Source organism: Sarcophilus harrisii, chromosome 5 (genome assembly GCF_902635505.1).
Source record: "Sarcophilus harrisii chromosome 5, mSarHar1.11, whole genome shotgun sequence".
NCBI classification, from domain to species: Eukaryota; Metazoa; Chordata; class Mammalia; order Dasyuromorphia; family Dasyuridae; genus Sarcophilus; species Sarcophilus harrisii.
This window is the reverse complement of record NC_045430.1, coordinates 68,400,653-68,424,754: the sequence shown is the minus strand read 5'-3', so window position 1 is coordinate 68,424,754 and position 24,102 is coordinate 68,400,653. Positions and strand designations below refer to the sequence as shown.

Genomic DNA, 24,102 nt, shown 5'->3' with positions numbered 1-24,102 from the left:
AATACCACTATCAAAATGTTCTCACAAAAACAACTAATTACTCAAACAGGTAACATTTCTAGTTATACAATCTTAAAAAAAATCTTTCCCCTCCAGCAGAACAGTTCTATGTAAAATGCTGTTATTATTGGCTACCACAGTCTTTCATTTTGCTTACGGCAAAGGTCTGGCTTTCTCCAAGAGACACAAACTCCAACTGCACTACAAGCTTCTGCATACATGGCCACGGCAGTACAGAACCCAAGGTATTTTCCTTCCATATCGCATGCACAGGCTTCCTCCAAACATGCTGTATAATAAGCATCAGGATTGACCTAAAAAGCACACAGTATATGAATTTTCTCTGCAACCAGGAAGGACATTTTTGTAAATAACAGAATGATGAAGCTGTTACCTTGCTGTGGCAGTCTTTAAATGTACTATCCCTGATGATTCCACATTTTCTTAAAGCCCATGCTTTACAATATGGATTAGAATCACATGGAAAAGCTTGAACCACTGTGTCTGAACACTCTTGACTTGTTTTCCAACTATTTCCAAATTCCAATGCTCCAACAGCTACTGATGCATGCCTTGTAGTGAAATCATCCTTGAGATCTCCATTATTATTTCCACATAGACCACATACTTTCCCCTGCATTAAAAGTACATTAAAAATGGAAGAGCTCTTGCAGATGCAGATATCATGATTGTACTTTACCACTAAGTTACCATGTAGTCAAGACAGGGGGATTAAGGGTAGCCACCCACCTGAAATTTCCCAACATCCCCTCCAAACAATTTCAAAATAATACTTTAAATCAAGTTTTGGAATGGCAAAACCAATAAAAGTTTAGAGTGAGACATTTTTCTGGTCTTAGAGAATTTAAGAGGTCAGCAGGAGAAATATATGACACTGGGGTGGAAACCTATCCAAAGCCCAAACACATGTCAGCAACAGAAATCAAATATCAGCATTAGCAGCTTTAACAACCATCAGCCCAGAGATGTTAAGGGAGTCAGACAACTAGTCGGAAAGAAATTCCAGGGCATCTTTTGCTGACAGTGGTTATAGCTGGTCCTGACTGGCAATTCTATGATCCATATACTATTCTGGGTCACAGTTCCAAGATGAAGAAGAGTGCTGGTAGTTGTTCACAAGTAAGCAGGGGCACTAGCCACATTTCCAAGGCCAAGAGGATAGTTAGTACTTGCAAGATGCAAGGGACAGTAGTTCCCCCACCCCAGGTAAAGAACAGAGCATAAACCAAGAGAGCAGGGAACATATTTCTCCCAGGATCATCCCAGCTTGGAAGTACCAAAAATCTGAAGACCCCCAGAACTAGCTCTGAAAAAGAAGCACCAAAAAAAACTCTGAAGCTTGGGACTGTGTCTCCCCAATCCCAGGTGAACAGAGCTCAACTTTAACATAAAGCTCTAAATGAAGAAATGAGCTAGAAAAATAAGCAAATACCTGTTTTCTTGAAAAAGGGAAAGAACAAGGTTTTCAAATTGAGAAAAATAAAACTTTTTTTTCTTAAGAGATGGTAAGAATGCACTTAGCAGAATTGGCCAAATGGAAAAGGAGGCAAAAAAATTCCTTGAGGAAAAGAACTCTTTAAAAATAGAACTGGTCAAATAGAAGCTAATGACTCTATAAGATATCAAGAAACAATAAAACAAGTCAAAAGAATGAAAGAATGAAAGGAAATATGAAATTTATCATTGAAAAAACTAACCTAGAAAATAGATCAAGAAGAGAGAATTTAAGAATTATTGGACTTCCTGAAAAACATGATAAAAAAGTTTACACATCAAGAAATTATCAAGGAAAACTGATCAGATATCTTAGATCCAGCAGACAAAATAGAAATGGAAAAAGTCCATCAATAATCTCCTTGAAAGATATCCCCTAAGGAAAATTTCCAGTATTATAGCCAAATTCCAGAGCTCCCAAGTTAAAGAGAAAATATTAAAAGCAGCCAGAAAAAAACAATTAAAAAATCATGGAACCATAATTAGAATAATATAAAATTTAGCAGCTTCTATGTTAAAGAAGAAGAATTGAAAGCAAACATGGCAAGCAAGAATAACCAACCCAGCAAAATTGAGTTTAATCCTACAAAGAGAATAATAGATATTTAATAAAATAGAGGACTTTTCACTCATTCCTAATGAAAAAAAGAACAAACTTGAATAGAAAATTTTACCTTCAAATAGAAGCATGAAATAGTAATCATAAGGAATGTAGTAAAGTTAAGCTTTTTACTTCTCTATGGGAGCCTAATATATGTAATTTACTCCTAAGAACTTTGTCATTATCAGGGCAGTTAAAAGGAGTTTATGTAGTGAGAAAGCATAGGTATGTGTTGATTATGTTGAAATGACCTCCAAAAAAATTAAAAGGAAAAAGAAGGATACATTGGGAAATGGGGGGGGGGGGGGAAGAGGCAGAATGGGGAAATTTTTCTCTTATAAGAGGCACACAAAAGAGAGTTTTTACAATAAAGGGAGAAATGGCAAAGGTGACAAGCAGTGCTTGAACTTCCCTCTCATTGAAATTGGTTCAAAGAGGGGAGAAAATATATACAACTGAATGGAAAAAAAAGACAGAAGTAACAATCATGATCTCAGACAAAGAAAAAGTCAAAATGGACTTAATTAAAAAAGATAATCAAGGAAATTATTTTATCCTAAAAGATATTATAGACAATGAAAATAATGTTAAGAAATTTTATAGCAAGTTTTCTTTGAAAATCAAAGGCTTCATTTCTCAAATATATGGTGACTGTAGAACTTAGTTAAACATGTATATAAATGAGAGCCATTCTGCAATTGATAAATAGTGAAGTACATAAACAGGCATTTTTCAGAAAAAAATTCAAAGCTATCTATAGTCATAAGAAAAAGTGCTTTGAATGACTATTAAATAGATAAAGGCAAATTAAATCAACTCTGAAGTACTCTTTCCACATTTGTCAGAAATGACAAATGCAGGAGGGTATGAGTGAAAAAATATACACATATAATGCTGGTAGAATAGTGAACTGATACAACCATTCTGGAGAACAATTTGGAACTATGTCCAAAAGACTATAAAAATGTGCATAGCCTTTGATGCAGCAATAACACTCCCAAAGAAATCAAAGAAAAAGAAAAATGACCCAAATGTACAAAAATATTTATAGCAGCCATCTTTGTGATGGTAAAGAATTAGAAACAAGTTAGAACAAGTTGTGGCACATGTTTGTGACAAATGACAAAAAGGTTAGTTTCTGAAAAATACAACAAGACCTATATGAACTGATGCAAAGTAAAATGAGAGAATCAGAAGTATTGCACACAGTAACAGCAATGATAATAGTAATCAACTCTGAAAGACTTAATTGCTCTCATCAATACAATGATCCAAGACAGTTTCAAAGGATTCATGAGGAAAAAAATACTACCCCATTCCACAGATAGAACTTTTGAACTCTAAGTGCAAATTGAAGCATAATTTTCTCACTTTATTTCTCTTGCTTTTTAAAAAATGCTTTATATAGAAATGTGTTTTGCATCTTTTCACATTCATAATTGATGTCATATTGTTTGCCTTCTTGGTGGATATTGGAGGGTCTTGGAGAAAGAGAAAGAATTGGAACTCAAAATTTAAAAAAGAAAAGAATATCAAAATAAATAATAAATTAGGATTTTTAAAACAGAAAGCTGCTGCAATTTAAGGGGGGAAAAGTGCTATGTGTAATTCAGAATAGTCATACAATAACAGAAACCAATGTTGAATTTTATCAGTCTTTACAATTCAAGTTTCTAAACAAATTTACAATTGCATGCAAACCATACAAAAGCTAAAAAAAATATGTAAATGGTTTCCTTCTAACTACGGGAATATTTTTTAAAGCAGATTTATAATTATCTATTACACAAATACATGTAACTGAAAATCTTATCATTAATTTGGAAAGGTTAGACTAAAATCAAGCTATCTCACAATTTCTTTTGCCAACTCTCTCTGCCCTGATGATACAGATTGCTTTTCCCTAAGATGAAAATAGAAGTAAGGAAGTTTTATTTCCCCTTAATTAACACTAAGATTCAAACACTAGCAGTATTCCTATTCCTGTCAGCATTGTTGGAACTATCTTTCAATATCAGAAACTACTGTGCTTCTTCATAAATATCATATTATTGATATACATACACTCCAGCTTGGATCCAGTATAGCAGATACTCTTGTATTTTTGTCCCAAATCAGGATTAATCCATTTACAAATTTCAAAATCAAGTACAGACCAACAGTATGTATAGAGTATACAGTTGTATTGAGTTCACATCCTTTACTTTCCAAATTTTTGACTACTGTGACTTTACCATCATGCAAGACAACATTTTGATCCTATAAATGAGAAAAAAAGGTTTAAGGTAATATTATTTTCAATTGGTTGTTTTCTAGACTGATCAAAGTAAAAGTAAGTGAATGAGAGTCATACTGTACCTTTAGAGCAACTACTATTTTTCTTGAACATGTAAGTCCATCTTCACAACATGGAACACTTTCTGTTAAAACTCGGAATGTTCCATATTCTTGACCACAATAATCCTAAAATAAACAATTTACAATTTTAACAACTTATAAACTTTTCTATCAACAACATTTAATCCACAGTGATTAGCTTCAATTGTGAATGTTTCCAATGAAATTTTAACTTTAATAATTATTTTAAATGACTCACTCCACTTTCTCCTCCAAATTAGCTTCTTTTCGGTATACAAACTCCACCTTTATTCTCTAGAAAACAACTTCATTTCCACTTTCCCCCAAAGTTCTTATAACATTTTTATAATTATAATCCTTATAACTTTTACTGATCTCATTGAGATTGGTTGTGTATGTGTATGCATATATATGTGTGTATGCACGTGTGCGTGACATATGTGGCTCTATAATTTGGGGGACTACTCATTTCTTGTCAGTTTACATAGATAAATGTCTCATCAAAATATGTAAAGAATTAGCCATTCAATAAGACTAATCCATAAAATTGCTTACAAATAATCCAAAAGTTTAATGTTTGAATATAAAATGTAGAGTTGTAAAGGAATCTAGAAATCAACTAGTCTGACCCTTCTTATTTTACAAATGTGGAAAATGAGACACAAAGGTAAAGTGGCTTTTATTTGTTAGTACATGGCAGAGCCAAAATTTTAAACTAGATCCTCTAATTATAAATCCGGCACAATTTTCACTATAGTACATATTATAACAATATCAAGGAACATATATCTATATCTATATAAATTGCACACTTTGAAGCAAAAGTAAACTCAAAACTTAAAAACAGAATATGTCTATTTGATAAAGATTAAGAGACTTTAATAAGATATTTATAATTACCTCAACAAAAGAATACTGACAGAGACCATCATAGCTGTAGCTTTTTCCATCAAAGGTTCTAACATGTCCATCCCCATAAATATGGCAGGATGTTTGACACTTGTTTTGTGTGCAATTCCAAGATCCTTTTATACAAGTACTAAAAAAGATACAAATATGGAATTTATAATAATGTAATATTTGTATTATATATTTATAATAATTATAAGAAAATTATTAATACATTAATTTATGGGGGGAAAACAAAAGAAATTGGTATCTTTATTCATAAAGCTGTAGGAATATTATTGCATGTCCTCTTTGCTTCTTTCTCTCTTGTGAATACATTTTAAAAATGAAAATCACCAGTAATTTAGTCTTAGTCCTAAATGACTAAGATTAAAAAATATTTATCTTTTCCCTTTATTAAATAAGCCACAAAATACAAAAACACTCTTCCCACCCCCACCCCCAATCCCTCCAGAAAGCTGTTAGTTTGATATGCACCATTCATTGCATCCAACTGTTGTGGTACTTCCTTGGTCATATTCCCATCCACCAAAAAAACATGGGCAGTCATCAGGAAAAATGCAGTTTCCTTTTGAGTCCCGAACCATTCCTATAGGACAGAAGCATCCACGTCTGCAGGGAATGTCCTCCTACATAAAGGAATATAAATAATCATTCCCAAAGAAGTTACTATCAAATCTCACTTATTTAATATAGATTAGGAGATATATAAATTATACAATAGTGCATTTGACTTCATTGATTAGACTATTTTTCCTTCCAAATAAAGTAATTTAATAAAGAATTTTCCAAATGTTTGAGTTTCTGAATTATTGTAATATTTCAGCATTTAGCACTTTCCATTTACTTACATTAAAATTAGGTATATTCCGAGAGCTACATGTTCTGTCCTGTCTTCGCTGTGCATTTGGTTCACTGCAGTTCACATATTCAGCTCCTCCAGTACAATTTTCTAGAGTAAAAAAGAAATAATGTTGATTAGAAAGGATTTCATTCAGGTTCTTTTAGTAAAATGTGGGCATCCTAAGTTTATAGAAAACCATTCTCCCAGTTCCTCAGGCTCACAACCTAGCAGTCATCTTGGACTACACTATTTCTCAGTCCCCATATCCTATTTGTTTTGAAACCCTATTGATTTCACTTATATGATACTTCTCTAATTTGCCCCCCTTTTCTCTTGAGATACTGCTACCTGCCTGGTAATAGGTAGTCATCACCTCATACCTAGACTATTCCAATAACCTGCTGCTGGCACTGCCTGTCTCAAGTTTCTCTCCATTACAATCCATCCAGTCACTAAAGTGGTTTTCCTAAAGCCCTTACTCAATAACTCCAGTGGATCCCTACTTACCTCTGGGATCAAATACAAATTACTCTGTTTGCATTCAAAGTTCCTCATAACACACATAGTACCTCCTACTTTTCCAGTTTTCTTACACTTTATTCCCTGACATATCTTTCATCCAGTGATACTGAATGTTATACAAATAAGACACTCCATTTCTTGGCTCCTGGTATTTTTTCTGATTGTCCTCCCTTCTCCACCCCAACTACTGACCTCCCTGTCTTCCTTTAAATCACAACTGAAATTCTGCTTCCTACAGATAATCTTCCTCAATCCTTAATTATTTCCTATTTATTTGGCATATAGTTATGTTTGTGTATACTTGTTGGCAGGTTATTTCCCTCATTAGATTGTAAACTTCTTGAGGGCAGAGGCTATATTTCGCCTCTATTTGTAACCCTAGTGTTTACCTCAGTGCCTGGTACACAGTATATATTTAATAAATGTTGATTGATTGACTTACTTGAGATATTCTCAATTGGATCCTGGCAATGAAGAGTCCCATCTTTGCAGATACTGGTAATGAATAAAGAAATACAATAAAAACCTACACATCATATAATACTTTGTGGTCCCTTAATAAACAACTATTGTTTGACCAAACTAATGAAATAATAATAGTGATAATGATGATCACTGATGATGATGATAATACCTAAAAAGCCTAACTAATTATCCATGTCATAAAATAAAGATTTGGGGGCAGGAGAGGCTGCAAACTGAAGGCATGACAGAGATAGAGTCCTCTTCACGTTCTCAAATATTATAAAGACCTGTCAGGAACTCTGAAATATTAATGAACATTTTAATCACAGCACTTATTGAATTAACATCAGGTTGTTATGATGCATTTAGTCAACATCAAAGTCAATAATAGTCAAAGAAATAAATGACAAAAAATTGAAGGCTTGTACTACTCAACATCTTAAAGATAACGAGAAAATTTGATAAAAAATTTAGTAGCATGAGTAGCCCTGTATAATCTGGTATTAGTCAAGGAATGTGAAAAGTAATTGAGTAAAAATCAACCAAATACTTTGTTATTTAGTGGAATAGTGCTAATATTATGATTTTTTAAATAGTGAAAAAGTTCTTCCAAAATTAAGAAATTAACTCTTAAAAAATTATCTTTCTATCCGTTAAGAATTACTATGGCTTAATCTTGCTAGAAGTGATAATGATGTTATATAAATAAAGACACTCCATTTCTTGGCTCCTGACATTTTCCCTAACTATCCCCCATACCTGAAATTCTCTCCTTTCACCACCCCAACTACTGACCTCCCTGTCTTCCTTTAAATCGCAACTGAAATCCTACCTTCTACAGGTAATGATTCTCTATGTTCATATTGTGTAAGGGAAAAATCTTGTAATGAAATAGTTTGCCCCCTATCACATCACACTTAGTTCTGTGTTAAAAGCACAGTTAAAACATTTCATTTAAAATATATTGGTATACTAGACAGAAATGATGGTATTTAAAATAACTATTATTTTTTCAAAGGAATCTTTGAAGCCATTGGAATCCAATGGCCAATGACGTTTGGAGTTGGAAGGAACATTATGGATTACTTAGTTGAATTTTTTTTTCATTTTATAAATGAATTAAGTCCTAGAGGAACTAAGTAGATTTTCCAAGTCACCCAAGTGGTAAAGGAAGATTCAATTCAAATCCTTTTACTCCAGAGCTGAAATTCTTTCTAGTACATTATACTGTCTTATCTTAAATAAGCTAAATGTTGACAAGAATAAGCCCAAATAAGAAGTTAAGATTTCTAATATGCTAATTTTAGGCCAATGCTAATTTTAGGCATGTTAAATAAACTTTTAAATATAAATAAAATCCTTCTCAAAGCAAAAAACTAATCTCTTTCTGATTGTTTTGTCTAAGTAAGAACAATAGGGTATAATTCTTAGATCCCACTGTTAAAATCATCAGATTGTATTTTACATACCATACATTGCCATCAATGGAAGCAATTCTGCCTGGTTTCACAATTTCATCATTTATGTAACAGTCACAGTGAGTTTTCAGGACACAAGATCCTTCACTATTAAGATACATTCCATCAGGGCAGCCACATCCATCAACTGGAACATCTTGTACATCACAGCTCCTATCTCTCTCTGATAATGATTGGCAAGAACTATTGCAAGCTTTTACATCGTATTTGAAGACCAGGCCATTTTGACAAATTTGTTCTATTCACAAAAACAATAAAAAAGTAGCAGTTTTATAGAAATAAAAAATAGTTGTTTATCTCAGGATATCATTAGTCTTCTTTATAATTAAGAACTTTTATGCAGAAGATATGCTCTTGAAAATTTGTGTGAAATTCACATTTTGTCAGTCATAGTTTAAAAATAAAATAGTTCGTTTTTTTCATGAAGCAGAGAATATTTGTGTAAAATGAGTAATCAGCCTTTATTGAATCATTTCATAAGTTGCTTCTATATTTGATTTTCTCAAAATGAAGTATGTCCAAGGGTGTACTGATAAATGTTTAACAACCAGTTCTCAAAAAAGAGGTGTATGGAAAACACTTTTAAATTTAATCTGCATGATTAACAGTTTCTCTATTACTTTCTTAAAACAAAATTAAAAAAAAAATGAAGTCCTGACGTTCTCTAAGGCAGATATGCTCATTTTGAAAATTTAATAATTATCTCTTACAAACTAGTATGAGCTAATTCCAGTACAACTCTGCTTAGATATAGATTTGCCCTTATTATAATCTAAAGGTAAAATACTAACTCAGTATCACATTCATTTAATCACCAAATATTTATTCAATTATGACTGTCATTTGGAAATATTAACTTCAGATAAAAATAAAACGGAAAGATGTTCCCAAGGAACACCTAAAAGTACTAAGAATACATTTGTAAAGATATATAGGGAAAAATAGATATAGTCATGATGAAATGGGAACAGTGAAAATTAAAGTTTGCTTACCACATTGGCCCTTTCTCCATCCACTTATGTATACTCCATTCTCAGCACATGCTTTTACATAGTTTCCCATTGCTGTACATAAGCAATCTTGAACGTTTTCACAAGAACAAGTGAATGTTTTACATTTCTTTAAAGCAAGAAAAAGATAAACACCATTGTATGATGGAAGTAACAAAGTAATGACAACGTCCATAAATCTGAATTCTAGTTTCAGTTCTACATTTAATTTTATTATAAGAACTAATAATTTAATCTTTTTGAATCTCAATTTCCCTATTCTCTAAAATGTAAGGTTTGGAACAGACAATTTCTAAGATCTTTTTCTTGCTCTAAGGTCCTTTCTTCTAAAAATAATATTCTCTGATTTAATATATTTAAATATCTATACTCTTGCACAGATTGGCTTTCTTTCCGACTTCTTCTTTGCCTCTAACTCATAAAATTATTATGTTCCTTCAAATCCTAGTTCCAGTCTATTTCATATAGATATCCAGATTCTACTCTAGTTAACAGTTTACTTCTTCAGGAAATTACTTTGCATTTATTATACACACGAACACAAATTTATCATCGGTGTGCGTGTTTTTTCTTGCAATAAAATATGAGCTCTTTTAGGGCAGGAAGGATTTATTTCATTCTTGTCTTTGTTTCCCTAGCATAGTACCTGATAAAAATAGGGGTGTAATTAATTTTTATTGAAAAATTATTTATTGGTTTTATTGAAAAATGTTGATCCTTTCATTCATTTACAAATTATTATATATAAATTATGTATATGTAAATATTTCCTCATGTGGAGATTTTCTTCTTAGCCTATCATTTGGTTAGCAATGAGAAAGTGCAATCCTTATAATGAATATTTATACAAATTAAAATGAAATATCTAGATAAATCAAAGCTTTATTCTTTCTTCAATTTTTATCTTTTAAAAATCTTCCACACTAGCTACTTTAGAGTAACCCTATTTACTATAAGTTAAATTTTTTCACAAATAGTGAGATGTTAAAGGTTTAAACTACACTCACCTCTTGATAGGATCTAGGGTCCACAATGGAATGACATGAAGCAAAAGGCCCACTTGGATCAGTAAGAATCAAACAATTCTTTTCAGCAAACTTTTCTGAGGAAAATAAAGAATGAGTATATAGGATTTTCTCAGATAAATGCATTTTATGGAAATTGATAATCAATACCAATAATAGTTCATTGCTGAAAGCATTATGGTAAAAATATTTTACTATAACTAATAGACCTTTATTTGGTACCTTAAGATTTATAGAGTATCTCAATAGTCTCATTTGATCCTCACAATAACCCTGGGAGATAAATACTACAGTCATTATTATAGATTTTATAGATAAGAATCTGATATTAAAAGAAGTTAAATTTATTTTCTAGGATGACAAAGCTAAGGAATATCAGAGGCCAGATTTAAACCCAAGTGTTTAAATCCTAACTAAAGGAAAATATTTATAAAATTTATATTCAGTACCTTACAATCAAACTATCAATTCATCTGGAGCAAAATAGCAAGGGAACTAATGATAAAAAAAAAAAAAAAGAAAGAAGGAAAGTGGACTGATAGTACCAGGTATGAAACTATACTAAGTGGCTATAATCATCAAAATAATTTGACAATGATTAAGTTATAGAGGGATTTATCAATGAAAGAATTAAGGTACATAATATGCAGACACAAATAAGCATATTTTTTTGTTTGTTGCTTTTTAATAAACCTCAGGGTCTCTGATATTAGGGTAAGAATTCGCTATTCAACAAAAGTTGTTGTGAAAACTGGAAAGTAGTGTATTAGAAATTAATGACAGAACAGCTCATACCTTTTACCAAGATAGGTTCAAGGTGGATACATGATTTTTGCATAAGTGGTGACATCATAAACAAATTAAAGATGCATGGAGGAAATTGCCTGTCAGATCTACGAAGAAGAAAAGAGTTCATGACCAAAGAAGAGGGAGAAAGGAGGAGAGAGATAGAGACAGAATCAGAGAGAGACACACAGAGATAGAGAGGCAGAGATAGACAAAGACACAGATATACACACAGTTTTGATTACATAAAATGAAAAAGTTTTACATGAACATAACCAATGTAACTAAAATTAGAAGAGAAGCAGGAAATTGAGGGAAAATATTTGCATAAAGTTTCTATGATATAAGTTTTGTTTTTAAGAAATACAGGGAACTGAGCCAAATTTACATGAATAAAAGTCATTCTTCAATTGATAAATGATCAAGGGATGTGAATAAACAGTTTACAGAGGAAGAGCGTTATTAATCCCAAGTAGAAAATTCTCTAAATCATGAATTATTGGAGAAATAAAAATTAAAACAATTCTGAGATGTCACCTAACATCCATCAGATTGATTAATTGACAAGATGACAAATGCTAGAGGGGCTGTCGGAAAACAGGTGCATTGTTGGTTGAGTTGTCTACTAATTCAGACACTCTATCTTGGAATCTATTAAACTGTGTAATGCTCAGTGATAATACTACAATGTGTATATTCCAAAGAGGACAAAGAAAAAGGAAAAGGACTCATATGTGCAAAAATATTTATAACAGTTCTTTTTGTGATGGCAAAGAATCAGAAACTGAGAAGCTGCCAATCATTTGGTGAATGGCTGAACGAATAATGGTATATGAAGGTGATAGAATACTCTTGTACTAGAAATGATGAAAAGAATGGTTTCAGAAAAAAAAAACATAGGAAGAGTTATATGGAGTGATGTAAAGTGAAGTGAGCAGAACCAAGAGAACAATTTATAGACTAACAACAATATTATAGAAATAATAAACTTTTAAAGACTTAGAACTCTGAACACAGCAACCAACCATAAATCAAAGGACTCATGATAAGACTTGCTATCTACTTCCAGAGAGAAAGCTGATAGACATGAAGGAAAGATAGAACCCATTTTCTTTTCTTTTCAGAATTCACTTTTGCAAGTATTTTGCATAACTATACATATTTGTATATGTAGCCAGGTGGCACATCAGATGCAGAGCCAGGCCTGAAGTCAGGAATACTCATTTTCTTGAGTTAAAGTTAGACTCAGACTGTGTGATTTGAGTAAATCAGTTATCCCTGTTTGCCCCAGTTTCCTCATCTGTAAAATGAACTAGAGAAGGAAATGGAAAACTTCAGAATGCCACAAAGAATGGAATATGATTGAAAACCTGAACATAACAACAACACATTTGTAATAGGTTTTGTTTTTTTTGGTTTCTCAATGAGTGGAAATATTGAAGGGAGATGTAAAGAATTTCGAACTGAAAATAAAATAAAATTGAATTTTGAAAGAAGGAAATAATTAATACACAAAATATTAGTTGTAAGTCAATTGAGATTATAAAACAAACAGACATTGAAACCTAACATTCCTAAAAAAAAAAGGCTTTTCCTGTTCCACATAAATAATGCTGCTTCCAGAATATAACAAATAAAGGTCACTGTCAAAGAAATTTATTCTGACTTTATAAACCCTTTATCAATTTTCTATCAAATGGCCATCTTTCTTTTTTCATTTCAATTACATTCTAAGTTTACCATCACAGTTAATACTCATTTTTTTGCAGTGATTTTTTCAGGATTTCAATCATATTTAAAGGGAAAAGAGAATTTTAGAGAGCTTCTAGAACAAATCAATAATTTCACAGTTGTAGGAACTGAGGTCTAGAAAGTAGAAGTGATTCATTGATTCATCTCAGGTTACCCAATTAGTGCTAGAGCCATGATTAAAACTCAGATTCTGACACAAGATCCAGCACCAAGCTGCTTATTCCAACATTTCCAAAGAAATGAAAAAGTATCAGATTTCTTATTGTCTTTTTTGCTTCAAAAAATGATCAATCTTTAAAAATGAAAACAAAGATAAAGTAGATTGAACTGAGAAAAGATGATCTTTGAAGAAAAGTATTTTTTAATCCCAAAATGTAGTTTACATGATGATGATGGTGAAATCTACTTTATATTTTTCATTCAAAGACCTTGTAAGCTTGTGTAAGGATCATGATCTTCATTTTATAGGTGAAATAACAGAGACCTCAGGGATGTTAAATAGTCTGCTTAAAGCCACACAGTCAATAAAAAGGAAGATCTAGAGCTTGAACCCAAAGATAATGAATTCAAGAGGCCCTAACACTGGAGATAGCATCTTTTATGTTAATATTTATTTTAGTTATATTCAAACTCTATACTTAAAGTTTAGTATTCTTAAAATTCAGGACAAAGCATGGTTGAATGGAAATGAACTATATACAGTTAAGAGTTCTGGATTCTAGTCCTAGTTCTGATATTCATTTGAATGCTAACTTTCTTTGTGAGTTTAGCCAACTCTTTTATTTCTCAATTTTCTCATTGTAGAATTAGAGGTTAGTTAGAACTCATTCTATAAGAATATGAACATTTGGGAGGAGATGAAAGAATGAAAGGAAGACTTTAGGAAGGACACTGTAATGATTGAGCTTACATATGAATTCGAAATACTTCCTTTGGTAAAATCAAAGATATTCTTTATTCCTTTCTTGCATTTATACTACAGGACTTGACTAATCTTTTTCCTTTGAACTGGGACAATTTAGAAAACATCATTGAGAATAAAATCAGGAACTGATCTTGTTACTGGGGACAGTTGGTAGCTTTGTAGTTACAGATACAACAAACTATGTACTTTCGTGTTAATTTAAAATATTGATCCTTAAGATATTACCATTTTCTATGCTTATACATGAAGAAGGTCTTCCTTTGGGACAAGACATCATTTCCCATGAATCAGCAAAAATCTGAGGTGTCTTTTCTAACATGTTCTGACTTGACAAGAAATCATCTTCTGCTTTGTTATTGTAAGATCCACAGAGACCTATGGAATAAGTCGTATAAGTTAAAAAATAAAATCTTTTAAAAATTCAACTTTCTTGAATCATGTTTTCACTATTTATACAATTCTATATAGGTCAGATCAGATATTATAGAAACTGATTGCTATAATATAAGTTACTAGTATCTTAAAAACATGAATGAAATGTCACAATAGTCAAAATAATAGTGTAGTTGAAATTTATACTTCAGTAAAAATACATTGTGATTACTATTATTACCATTACTATTACCACAACAATACATACACACTTGGCATTGTCTGAGAAGTTGGAAAGAAAAATATAACAATAACAGTTCCTAAAATATCTCTTTCTAATATTTAGTATTTCCAATGATAAATGAATATTTTAATACCATTTTATTCCCTTGAAATAATGAAGCAGACTTTTTTTCAGACAAAAGATTTAAATTTTAAAAATCACAAAACTCATCATACATTGATTAAGTTTATATATTCTTGACAACTAAGTGCTTTTTTTTGTCAAATTATCTTTGTTTTACAATAGCAATACAGTAAAGAATGAAAATTTGCTTACTTTCAAATGTTCCACAATGGCTTATTTCCTTTAGGATAAAATACAAAATTCTCTTAGCATTTAAAGCCCTTCTCAATTTGGTTTCCATCTTATATTGTTTCCCTTCACTCACACTCTGGTCCAGGGCCCTGGTCTACTAACTATTCTCTATAAAATCAAATCTATTTCTCACCCTATGTCTTTACAAAGTCTATTTCCTATATCAGGAATGTATACCCTCCTCAAATCCATCTCAGAATTACTTACTTTCTTTCTTCAACTCATAGTTCAGAAGCTATTTCTTAGAGAAAGTCCCTCCTGTTCTCTAATTCTTGAAATTACTTTTTCTCTCTGTCTTTCTCTTTCTCTTTCTCTTTGTATTGGTCTCTGTGTGTCTCTGTTTTTGTCTGTGTGTGTGTGTGTGTGTGTGTATTTTGCATTTTCCTATCTTCTTTGTTCATGTTGCATTTGTCCAGTTGAATGATGGTTCCTTGAAAAGAAGGTATTGTTTCATTTTTTTTCTTTTATCTTTAGGACCTAACACAGTGTCATATGAAGAGCAAGTGCTTTATAAACATATGTTGAATAAACTACATTTGTGAAATTATAATAACAATAATACTATTTTTATAATAGAGGAATCTTATTTTTAAAAAGCTAACTGTGCGGATTTTTCAAAAAGTGGTCTAACATTCGAATGATCTAACGTCTAATCATTAGATTAAGGCAAAATCAGGTCTTCCTTTTTTCTGCTTTTTGAGAAATGAAGGAGTTTTGTGCTTGATTATCATGAATAAAATGACAAATGGAAAAGAACATTTTTTCTTACACTGAATTCTTTAGAAGGAAAATATTTCTTGAGAGGACTTACTTACCTAATGTGTTTGTGAATTTATTGGGTGGCATAGAAATATACAATTGCATAACAGGATGAATTTGTATCTGCATTTTTAATCCAAAAGAAGTCTCTACTTGTAGGTATGAGGAAGATACTCTAAAAATCTTAATTGTATCTGTTAACAAATGAAAAAGAACAATCATGAAAAGATTTGGTGTTTCATCATTTTACTTTGAATTTTCATATATATGTTACATGCAAATATTCATCTTACCTGAATAATAATAGCCTTGCCTTTTAATCTTGTTGTTCGTGACACTACCATCGTTATTAAATAGATATTTGTCCGCTGAAAGAGACTAATATTCATGTCATTATTAAAACATGCACATTAATTCATGGTTTACAGTCTACTGTAAGTCTACTGTTTATTTATTACTTACTTTTAATTTTGTGTCTGTGTGCCTAGCACAGTGCATTGAACATAACAGAGACTTAATAAATCTATGAATTTACAAAAGTGGTTTCTTTTGGAACATATTTCCAAAAATTTGAACTGCAATATTTTTATGCCATAATTATAATGTTTTATTTAAACTAATTAGAGGAATAGTTCATTTGGATTATTTTTAATCTAAGGTAATATGCAAGGTAGCTTTTGGGGTTGATTTTACTTTACTGTTTTTTCTATTATGATGGAGGGCTCTTTGGGATAGGGTTATATAGCAGGAAATGACTATAACTTTAAAAAGATATCCATAAAGTTTGTTTTTTTTAAGTCTGTATAGTAGAACATCTTAAAGGAATTCATATTTATTTCTTACAAGTACATTGCCAAAATGAAAATTTTCTTTTATAGTAATTATACATAGGATGAATCTCATCATATAGTTTTCCAGGGGATCTTAGGATTACATGCTTTAATGAAAAAATAAGAATGATCAGAATTTTTGTTAGGTATAAATATTTTTAAAGTACTTTCAATGCATATTCTCTTAAGCAGTTTACATTTCTCTCAACAACTTTTGGTACATCAAAAAGTAGTGATTAAGCACCCAGTATTTGTCAAGCAACAAAGCCAAGCTGGGCTTACAAAGAAAGACAAAAGAAAGTTTTTGTTCTCAAGGGGTTCACATTCAACAAAACTTTGTTACTTGACTTCTTACTATATTTAAGGGACAATTCTCAAAATGCAAAAGAAATAAGGCAAAGGTCCTTACCCATAAGAAGGGAGACTCTACTAAGCCTAGCTGCTAATATTATACAATGTTGCTTACACTATTACTTAATAAGCATTAAATAATAAATACTATAAAATTAAGTTGTTTATAAATAAGCATTTCACATTCTAGATCAGAGGAATACAACCAAATGAATTAGATTTACTCTCATTCTATTTATGATAATTGGATACTTACTGAATTTATTTCATTATTATCATTTACTACTTACTGAATTTAAAAGAAGGGTGACGCTTTTCAAGCATGTTCCAGTTTGATCACTTGGACATGGACGAAGTTCAATGCTAATAGACCAATTTTCATCCTATTAAAATAATGTAATTAAAAAAAGAATTATCTGTTACATGATGTTATTATATTTCCCATTCACCATGATTAAAAAAAATATAGGTGTTAGAGATGTTACTTCACTACCATGAGAGCTTAATACTGAGAAGATAGAACTATGCCATACTTTAGTGCTAATTCTGATTCTACCATGAAAGGGATATGTCCAAGTTTAAATGAAAAGACTTGAGGGTTTATATTCTTTCCTAAAGTTAAGCAATGTGTAAGTCTACTACCCTAAACTGTCTCCCTGTGTCCTCCACAATATTCTGGAAGCATTTCTCTTACATTCCAAAAAACAGACCAGGGAGTTTCATCCCTTAATTCTTGAAAGAAAACTTTTGACCAAAGAATTACTAAATCATTTCTGTTATTCCAAAGAAAAAGTGGATATTTTTATTTCAAACTGAAAGGTTCGTTTTAAAGATATTTACAAATATGCTTCAAAGACTGCTAGCTAGACATTTTAACACTAGGTACATCCTTATACAAACTGAATGTTGAAATTGCACAAAAAAATTGAAATAATGATCTCAATAATTTTGGAAAGGGATAAAGATTGAACCTATTTCAACTGATATTGGGATATCACTGATATTGGGAATTCCTAGCTGAGGAAATGGCTTTTAACATTGCAGGTCAGCAGCTTCTTTGCAATTTAAGTTCTTTAAAAGTTTCTGTGGGGTTGAGTGATTTGTCCAGGATCACCAAAACAATATATGTTAGAGAAAAGACTTAATGAATATCCTCCTGTTTCCAACTCTAGCTTTCTACTTACTACATTATGCTTCTTAGCAATTCATGACAGTCTACATTTTCCATTTAATTTGAGAAGACCCTATATTCAGCTAATTATTTAGCTGTTTATATTAACAAAATAGAAAGCAATTATAAATGGGAATAGGGTTTGACTTTAAGGGTTTTTTTTTTCTGCCTACATTCTTGCATTCTTGGATAACACTGCTCCAGCCAGTCACTTTACAACTCAGCTCACAAAAGGCATGATAATGCCATTCCTTTACTAGTAAAAATGAATAATTTATACTTTTAGAGACATAAAGCACTGAGATATTAAATGACTTTATAGGTTCACAGATTCCATATGTGTCAGGTTCTCTGTATCCAGGTCTAGCTCTCTACCACAAAAATAACAGAACTAACCAATAATCTTAGGTAAATTATATTTATAATTCAAAATTAAGGTCATGTTTGTACTTCTTTCAGGAATTAATTGAAATCATCAGGAATGAAAGAATATCAGTTTTTTTCAAAATATTTTAAGTTACCACATACATGGACAGCTAAAAAGTGACAGTTTCCAGGATGTTCATATGAAACACCATCAAAAGTTGTAAATGAGCTTCCTTCTACTTTACATCTTCCAGGACATAATGCTTCTGTGCAGAACCACTTTGCTTCTTGACAAGTACTATCAAAAGACAAGTTTTTTTTTTTTTTTTAGGTTAACAGCTTTAATTTCTTTATCAGTAAAAGCACTCAATTTCACTACATTAAAATTATATATGTTATATATAATACACATATATACATGTGTATATGTATACACATATACATAAAGGGGTATGTGGTCAGCATACAAATGAGTTATAATTTACAGGCAAGAAATTGCTAGCTATCAGATACCATTGAGTAGATATATGAATAAGAATTTCAATCAATCATGTAGCAAGAAAGAAGGAAAATATATGTACGGCACTGAATGTGTACTAGTACCAATATAATATTAAGACTTAGAAGAAGCCTACCAAAAATAAGCTGGATTTTTTTTTGGAAAAAAATATGTGCAATTGGACAAAATGGCATAGAATGAGAAGGTTTGAGAATAAAAATGAATGAAAAGGATGAAAATGGAAAGGATAAGAATCTTCACCATCATAAAAATAAATAAATAATTGCATTGTGATATCACAGATCCATTGAAGACTTGTATGTAATATACATACAAAGAGAAAGAAACAAGGTTTCATTTCATTCACCTGACAACTTCCCCTTATTACAACTCAAATCTTTTTGCAGATACATTGTTTATATCTTGTTACACTGATATAGCATTGATTGAAATTGAGAATTCTGCTTTTCTATTTTTCTTTTACATTACCTGTGATTTCATCAACATATGGAGCTCTCTATATTGATAATAAACTCCCTCTATTAATTCAAATTGGCCCCTTCTTTGAAACTTTTTAGTATTAGAAAGTTACCTGGACCACTAAGAGATTAGATGACTTATTCAAGATCATATATCCACTATGTAGTAGAAGTAGAACTTAAATGCAGTTCTTCCTAACTGTTCTTAATTAGAGGTTTGGAATTTTTAGATGCTTAAATAAGAGGTGAAGTTAATACAATGTAAAAAAAAATTCCCCCCAAAGTCCTTGGCAACCCTCCTCTCTTTTTCATGGACAACAAATGTTCCTGCCTCAGTCAGTGGCATAATCTCAGCCTGAGAATTGAAATAAGACGACTGTAACCAGGAGCAAAAATGGGGAAGAGACTAGGAACAGTGCAAACCAAATGTTCTAAATCATCTATATATGAATAAGAATTTCAGTCAATCATGTAGCAAAATAAAGAGGGAAAATATATGCACAGAGCTGAATGTATACTAGTACCAATATATAATTTTCATGTGAACAAGGAATGAGGGGTAAAATTGGTTTGCTATGATTTTATTATAAGAGCTGGCTGATTTTATTGTAGGAGCTGAACATATGTTTATAGTCTTCAAATGAAAATCTGGGATGAAGTGAAGTGATATTTTTCTCCATTCTGTGATCCAGGGAAACACATTGTTGAAAAACTCAGAGGAAAATCCAACTAATTATGCAATAAACAGAAAAATAATCAGCTCTGTTTTGTTGGACTGGGAGTAAAGAAGACTTCAACTCAAATACTACATTAGGCAATTAATAACATTTCATTATCTGAAAAATGTGAGTTGGACTCAGTGATCTTTAAGGTTTTTATATATCTCTAAATCAAGTAAATCTATTTTAGTATTAAAATCATTCAGATTTAGCATCATTGCCTTCACACTGGGTAGAGACTTGAATGATCATCTAGTCCAATTGTCATTTTATAATTTCTAATTATAACTGAGGTCTAAAGAGGGAAAATAATTTGATCAAGAACACAGAATTAGTTGTGAAATATAAACAAAACCTATGTCTCAGCTCCAAATCCAGGACTTTTTGCATTATTTTATATTGAGTTAAGTATCCTCTTTCCCTTTAGTTACATAGTTACATACAAAAGTTACATAAATTATTTGAGGTCAAATTCCAATTATATATTCTAGTTCATATTGCTGAAACCAATATTTTTCAACAATTCCTTTGTTATTTTGATTCTTTCATGTTGAATGAAAATATATATATAGTCAATTTGGAGATGCAAGATCATCTACCAATTTTGATATAATATAGATATAAATAGATGGGTTACATTTTTATGTCTGAGACCAGAGTGGTGAACAAAGACCAAAGAGTAATAAATACAGAAAAACAGATTTCAGTTAAATATAATGAAAAACAATCCTAACAAATCTTGGGCAAATTATCTAACATCTTTGTAGGGTTCCATATATTTTTTAAAATTATCTGTTGCTTTAATGCAATATTCTGCATCTATAAATGAATGTTATGCTTCTCAAAGAAAGGTATAAGAATTTCTATTTTTAAAAATAATATAAAATGTTAAACTCCTCAAAAGAAGGAATACCAACATGATTTTAATTTATTTTTTAAAGTTTTCTTTAAAGATACATTCACAACAATTTCAAACCACATTATTTGTTTCATTTTATCAACACCTTGTATCAAAAATGCTTACCACTTAGAAGAACAGGGCCCTTCTCGTACTTCTCCTGGCTTATATACCTTCCCATTAGATTCACAGGGACAATTGGCCTTTAATACACAGGTGAGTTTTTCTCCAATATCATCAAGCATATAACCTAAAATGCATTTGATCAAGTTATTCTTTAGGTATCAGAGTATTAAAACAATTTTAATGTCAGAAAAATTTCAAGTAAAATTAAGTAAAATCAATCCTTAGCTTCTTCAAATTTAGACTATTTCTTACAACATTTCTAAAACTTATTTTTTTAAACATATATCAGGGCTAAAACTCAAATTCTTTTGTCAATACTTCAAAGAACAATTCATGAAAATCTTCATTGCATTCATCATTGAATTCCTATTCTCACAACTAATTTTTGTGACTGGGTAAAGCTTTCTACATGGTGTGCACAGGAAGGAGCAATGGATTTGGACTAAGTCCCAGAACTGGCAGATCATTTAATCAGTTCCTCATCTGTAAAACAGGAGAAATAATACTTTCATTGGCCACCTCACAAATTTTTTTGTTAGGAAGGTATTTTGTAAACCTTTAGGTGGTAAATTAATATAAGATATTACTTTGATTATTTGCAGCAAATTAAAATACTTTTTGAGTCAAGTTCATGGCCCCAAAGAACCTAACAAGAATTAGAAATATATTGTGATGGGATTGAGAATTTAAATACAATGGAGAAAGACTGAATACTAACTTAGAAAAATCCTTATAGAACCCATTTTGGAAACTTCCTTAGAGGACTGCAAAGTGAATCTGTAAAGTCCCAAAATATTCTGCTGTTGCCAGTAAAGAATAGATTGCATTTGGAATTTTAGTTGCTTTAGCTTGAAAATTATCTCAGAATATATTACCTTTGGGGCAGGTGCAGCCACTCACACATTCACTGTTTTGGAAGGGAGCCACATTGGAACATGTTGATGGATTTGAAGGGATACATTCTTTATAGATCTGTGTCTCTGGACATACATGTTTTTCTGAAAGAAAAAATAAAAATACATGAAAAATAGAATGAGATGGTAATTAGTGATATTTATTTGTGAGTGTTAAGTGGATATATTTGTTTGAGAGGTAGGATGAAGACTCCTTCCTCAAGGTAGTAGAGAAGTATAGGTTAGGAAATTGGCTTGCCTGATGTAAAGTGGCTGAGATATATCACTTCCAAATTTGGAAGCCCTTTTAAAACTTTTTTTCTTGATAACCATGTGTTAAGATCTACTAGAAGCTCTTTAGAGCTCTAGTTACCACCTGTTCTGATAGAGGAAAAGCATGTGAAGCCAAGTTCCAGGAACTCAGTTTTCCCGGAGTCACATATCTTCTCAGGTTTACAACAAGAATATTTCATTTCAAAAAATGAATCTACTTCATCTAGTATTATTTTACTTACATATCATAAAATTCCAGCTTTTAAAACTTAGTTAAGTAATTGCAAACTATTGACATGTAAGTAAATTTAAAATTTGCCAATGATCTTATAAGAAATCATAGCATGACAGAATGGCACAGAGAGCATTTCTTGTTGCTTTTACACATGTTGATAATTCTTGGGTTTTTTGTGGAAAACTCTAAAGCTGTTTTAATATAAGGAATAGCAAAAGAATATGTTTCCTGAATGCTTCTAAATTTTAATATTTTAGAAATATCAACAGTTTAGTGATTAATAAATCTCTCCAAATATAAATTATCTGGGGAAGAAGTGCCAATTTGACAAGATGTATTAGGGGAATAAAGCAGTCTGACAAAAATTTGGTTTAGACTAACTTTTTTATAAAATACATCACGATAAAATTAAAATAGATGTATGACCTAATCATTGAAAATAGAATCTGATTAGGCACTTTTCACAGTTATGAATATAGGAAGAATTAGATCACAAAGACCAAAACATACTTTTGATTACAAAAATTTTATATAACAAATTCGTATTTCTTGAATAAAAAGAAAAGTAGCTAATTGGGAGAAAGTCTATTTTTAAATGTAGATGGAATATTGAGCCTGGAGACAGGAAGATCTGAATTCATATACAGCTTCAGACACTTACTCCTATATGATCTCAGACAAGCCATTTAGCTTCTATCTGCTTCAATTTCTTTGGTTACAAAATGGGGAAAATAATAGCACCGATCTCTCAGAGATGTAAGTATCAAATGAGATAAAAAGATAAATGACATGTAATTATATGCACACATACACATGCATATGCATGTAAATGACATAATATGCATATATTTTCTAATATACATGCCATATGTATATTTTATTTACACTTATGTTTATATTTATATCTGTATATATTCATATTTATATATATATATGTATACAGTATATCCATGTATGAGGCTCTATGTATATATCCTAATATATATATATATATATATATATATTCTAAACACATATTTGTATATAATATTTAAAAAAGTCCTCTATACACCAAGATAATTATAACAGTTCTTTTTGTAGTAGCAGTAAGCTAGAATAAGGAAACAGCTAAAGAAGTTATAATTCATGGGTAATAATGGTTTGGTTTTTTTTATTGCATTGTAAGCAACAATGAAGATGATGAGAGAAGCATGATAAAAAAAGGTTAATATAGTATAAAGAAAGAACATTATAACAAAGGTTAATATCTTACATTAACTATATGTGTGTGTGTATATACACATTTATATGTTATAGGGGCTACAACCATATAACTAGAAAAAACCAATATTAATCAAAAGTTA

General features: G+C 31.0%; 1 protein-coding gene across 1 annotated transcript in view; it reads right to left on the bottom strand.

The window, feature by feature from the left end:
- The window catches only part of LOC100915265 (mucin-19), a 44,730-nt gene that overhangs the window by 13,717 nt on the left and 6,911 nt on the right, over window positions 1-24,102 (bottom strand). Inside the window, exons 5-22 of the mRNA XM_031940168.1 lie at window positions 22,234-22,356; window positions 21,359-21,482; window positions 18,800-18,935; window positions 17,391-17,483; window positions 16,213-16,297; window positions 15,976-16,113; window positions 14,416-14,565; window positions 10,710-10,804; window positions 9,685-9,811; window positions 8,684-8,930; window positions 7,192-7,244; window positions 6,235-6,335; window positions 5,861-6,012; window positions 5,375-5,513; window positions 4,475-4,579; window positions 4,181-4,375; window positions 395-634; window positions 158-314 (exon numbers count right to left, since the gene is read on the bottom strand). Coding sequence (XP_031796028.1) covers window positions 158-314; window positions 395-634; window positions 4,181-4,375; window positions 4,475-4,579; window positions 5,375-5,513; window positions 5,861-6,012; window positions 6,235-6,335; window positions 7,192-7,244; window positions 8,684-8,930; window positions 9,685-9,811; window positions 10,710-10,804; window positions 14,416-14,565; window positions 15,976-16,113; window positions 16,213-16,297; window positions 17,391-17,483; window positions 18,800-18,935; window positions 21,359-21,482; window positions 22,234-22,356 — 2,460 coding nt within the window. The remainder of the gene's footprint in view (window positions 1-157; window positions 315-394; window positions 635-4,180; window positions 4,376-4,474; window positions 4,580-5,374; window positions 5,514-5,860; window positions 6,013-6,234; window positions 6,336-7,191; window positions 7,245-8,683; window positions 8,931-9,684; window positions 9,812-10,709; window positions 10,805-14,415; window positions 14,566-15,975; window positions 16,114-16,212; window positions 16,298-17,390; window positions 17,484-18,799; window positions 18,936-21,358; window positions 21,483-22,233; window positions 22,357-24,102) is intronic.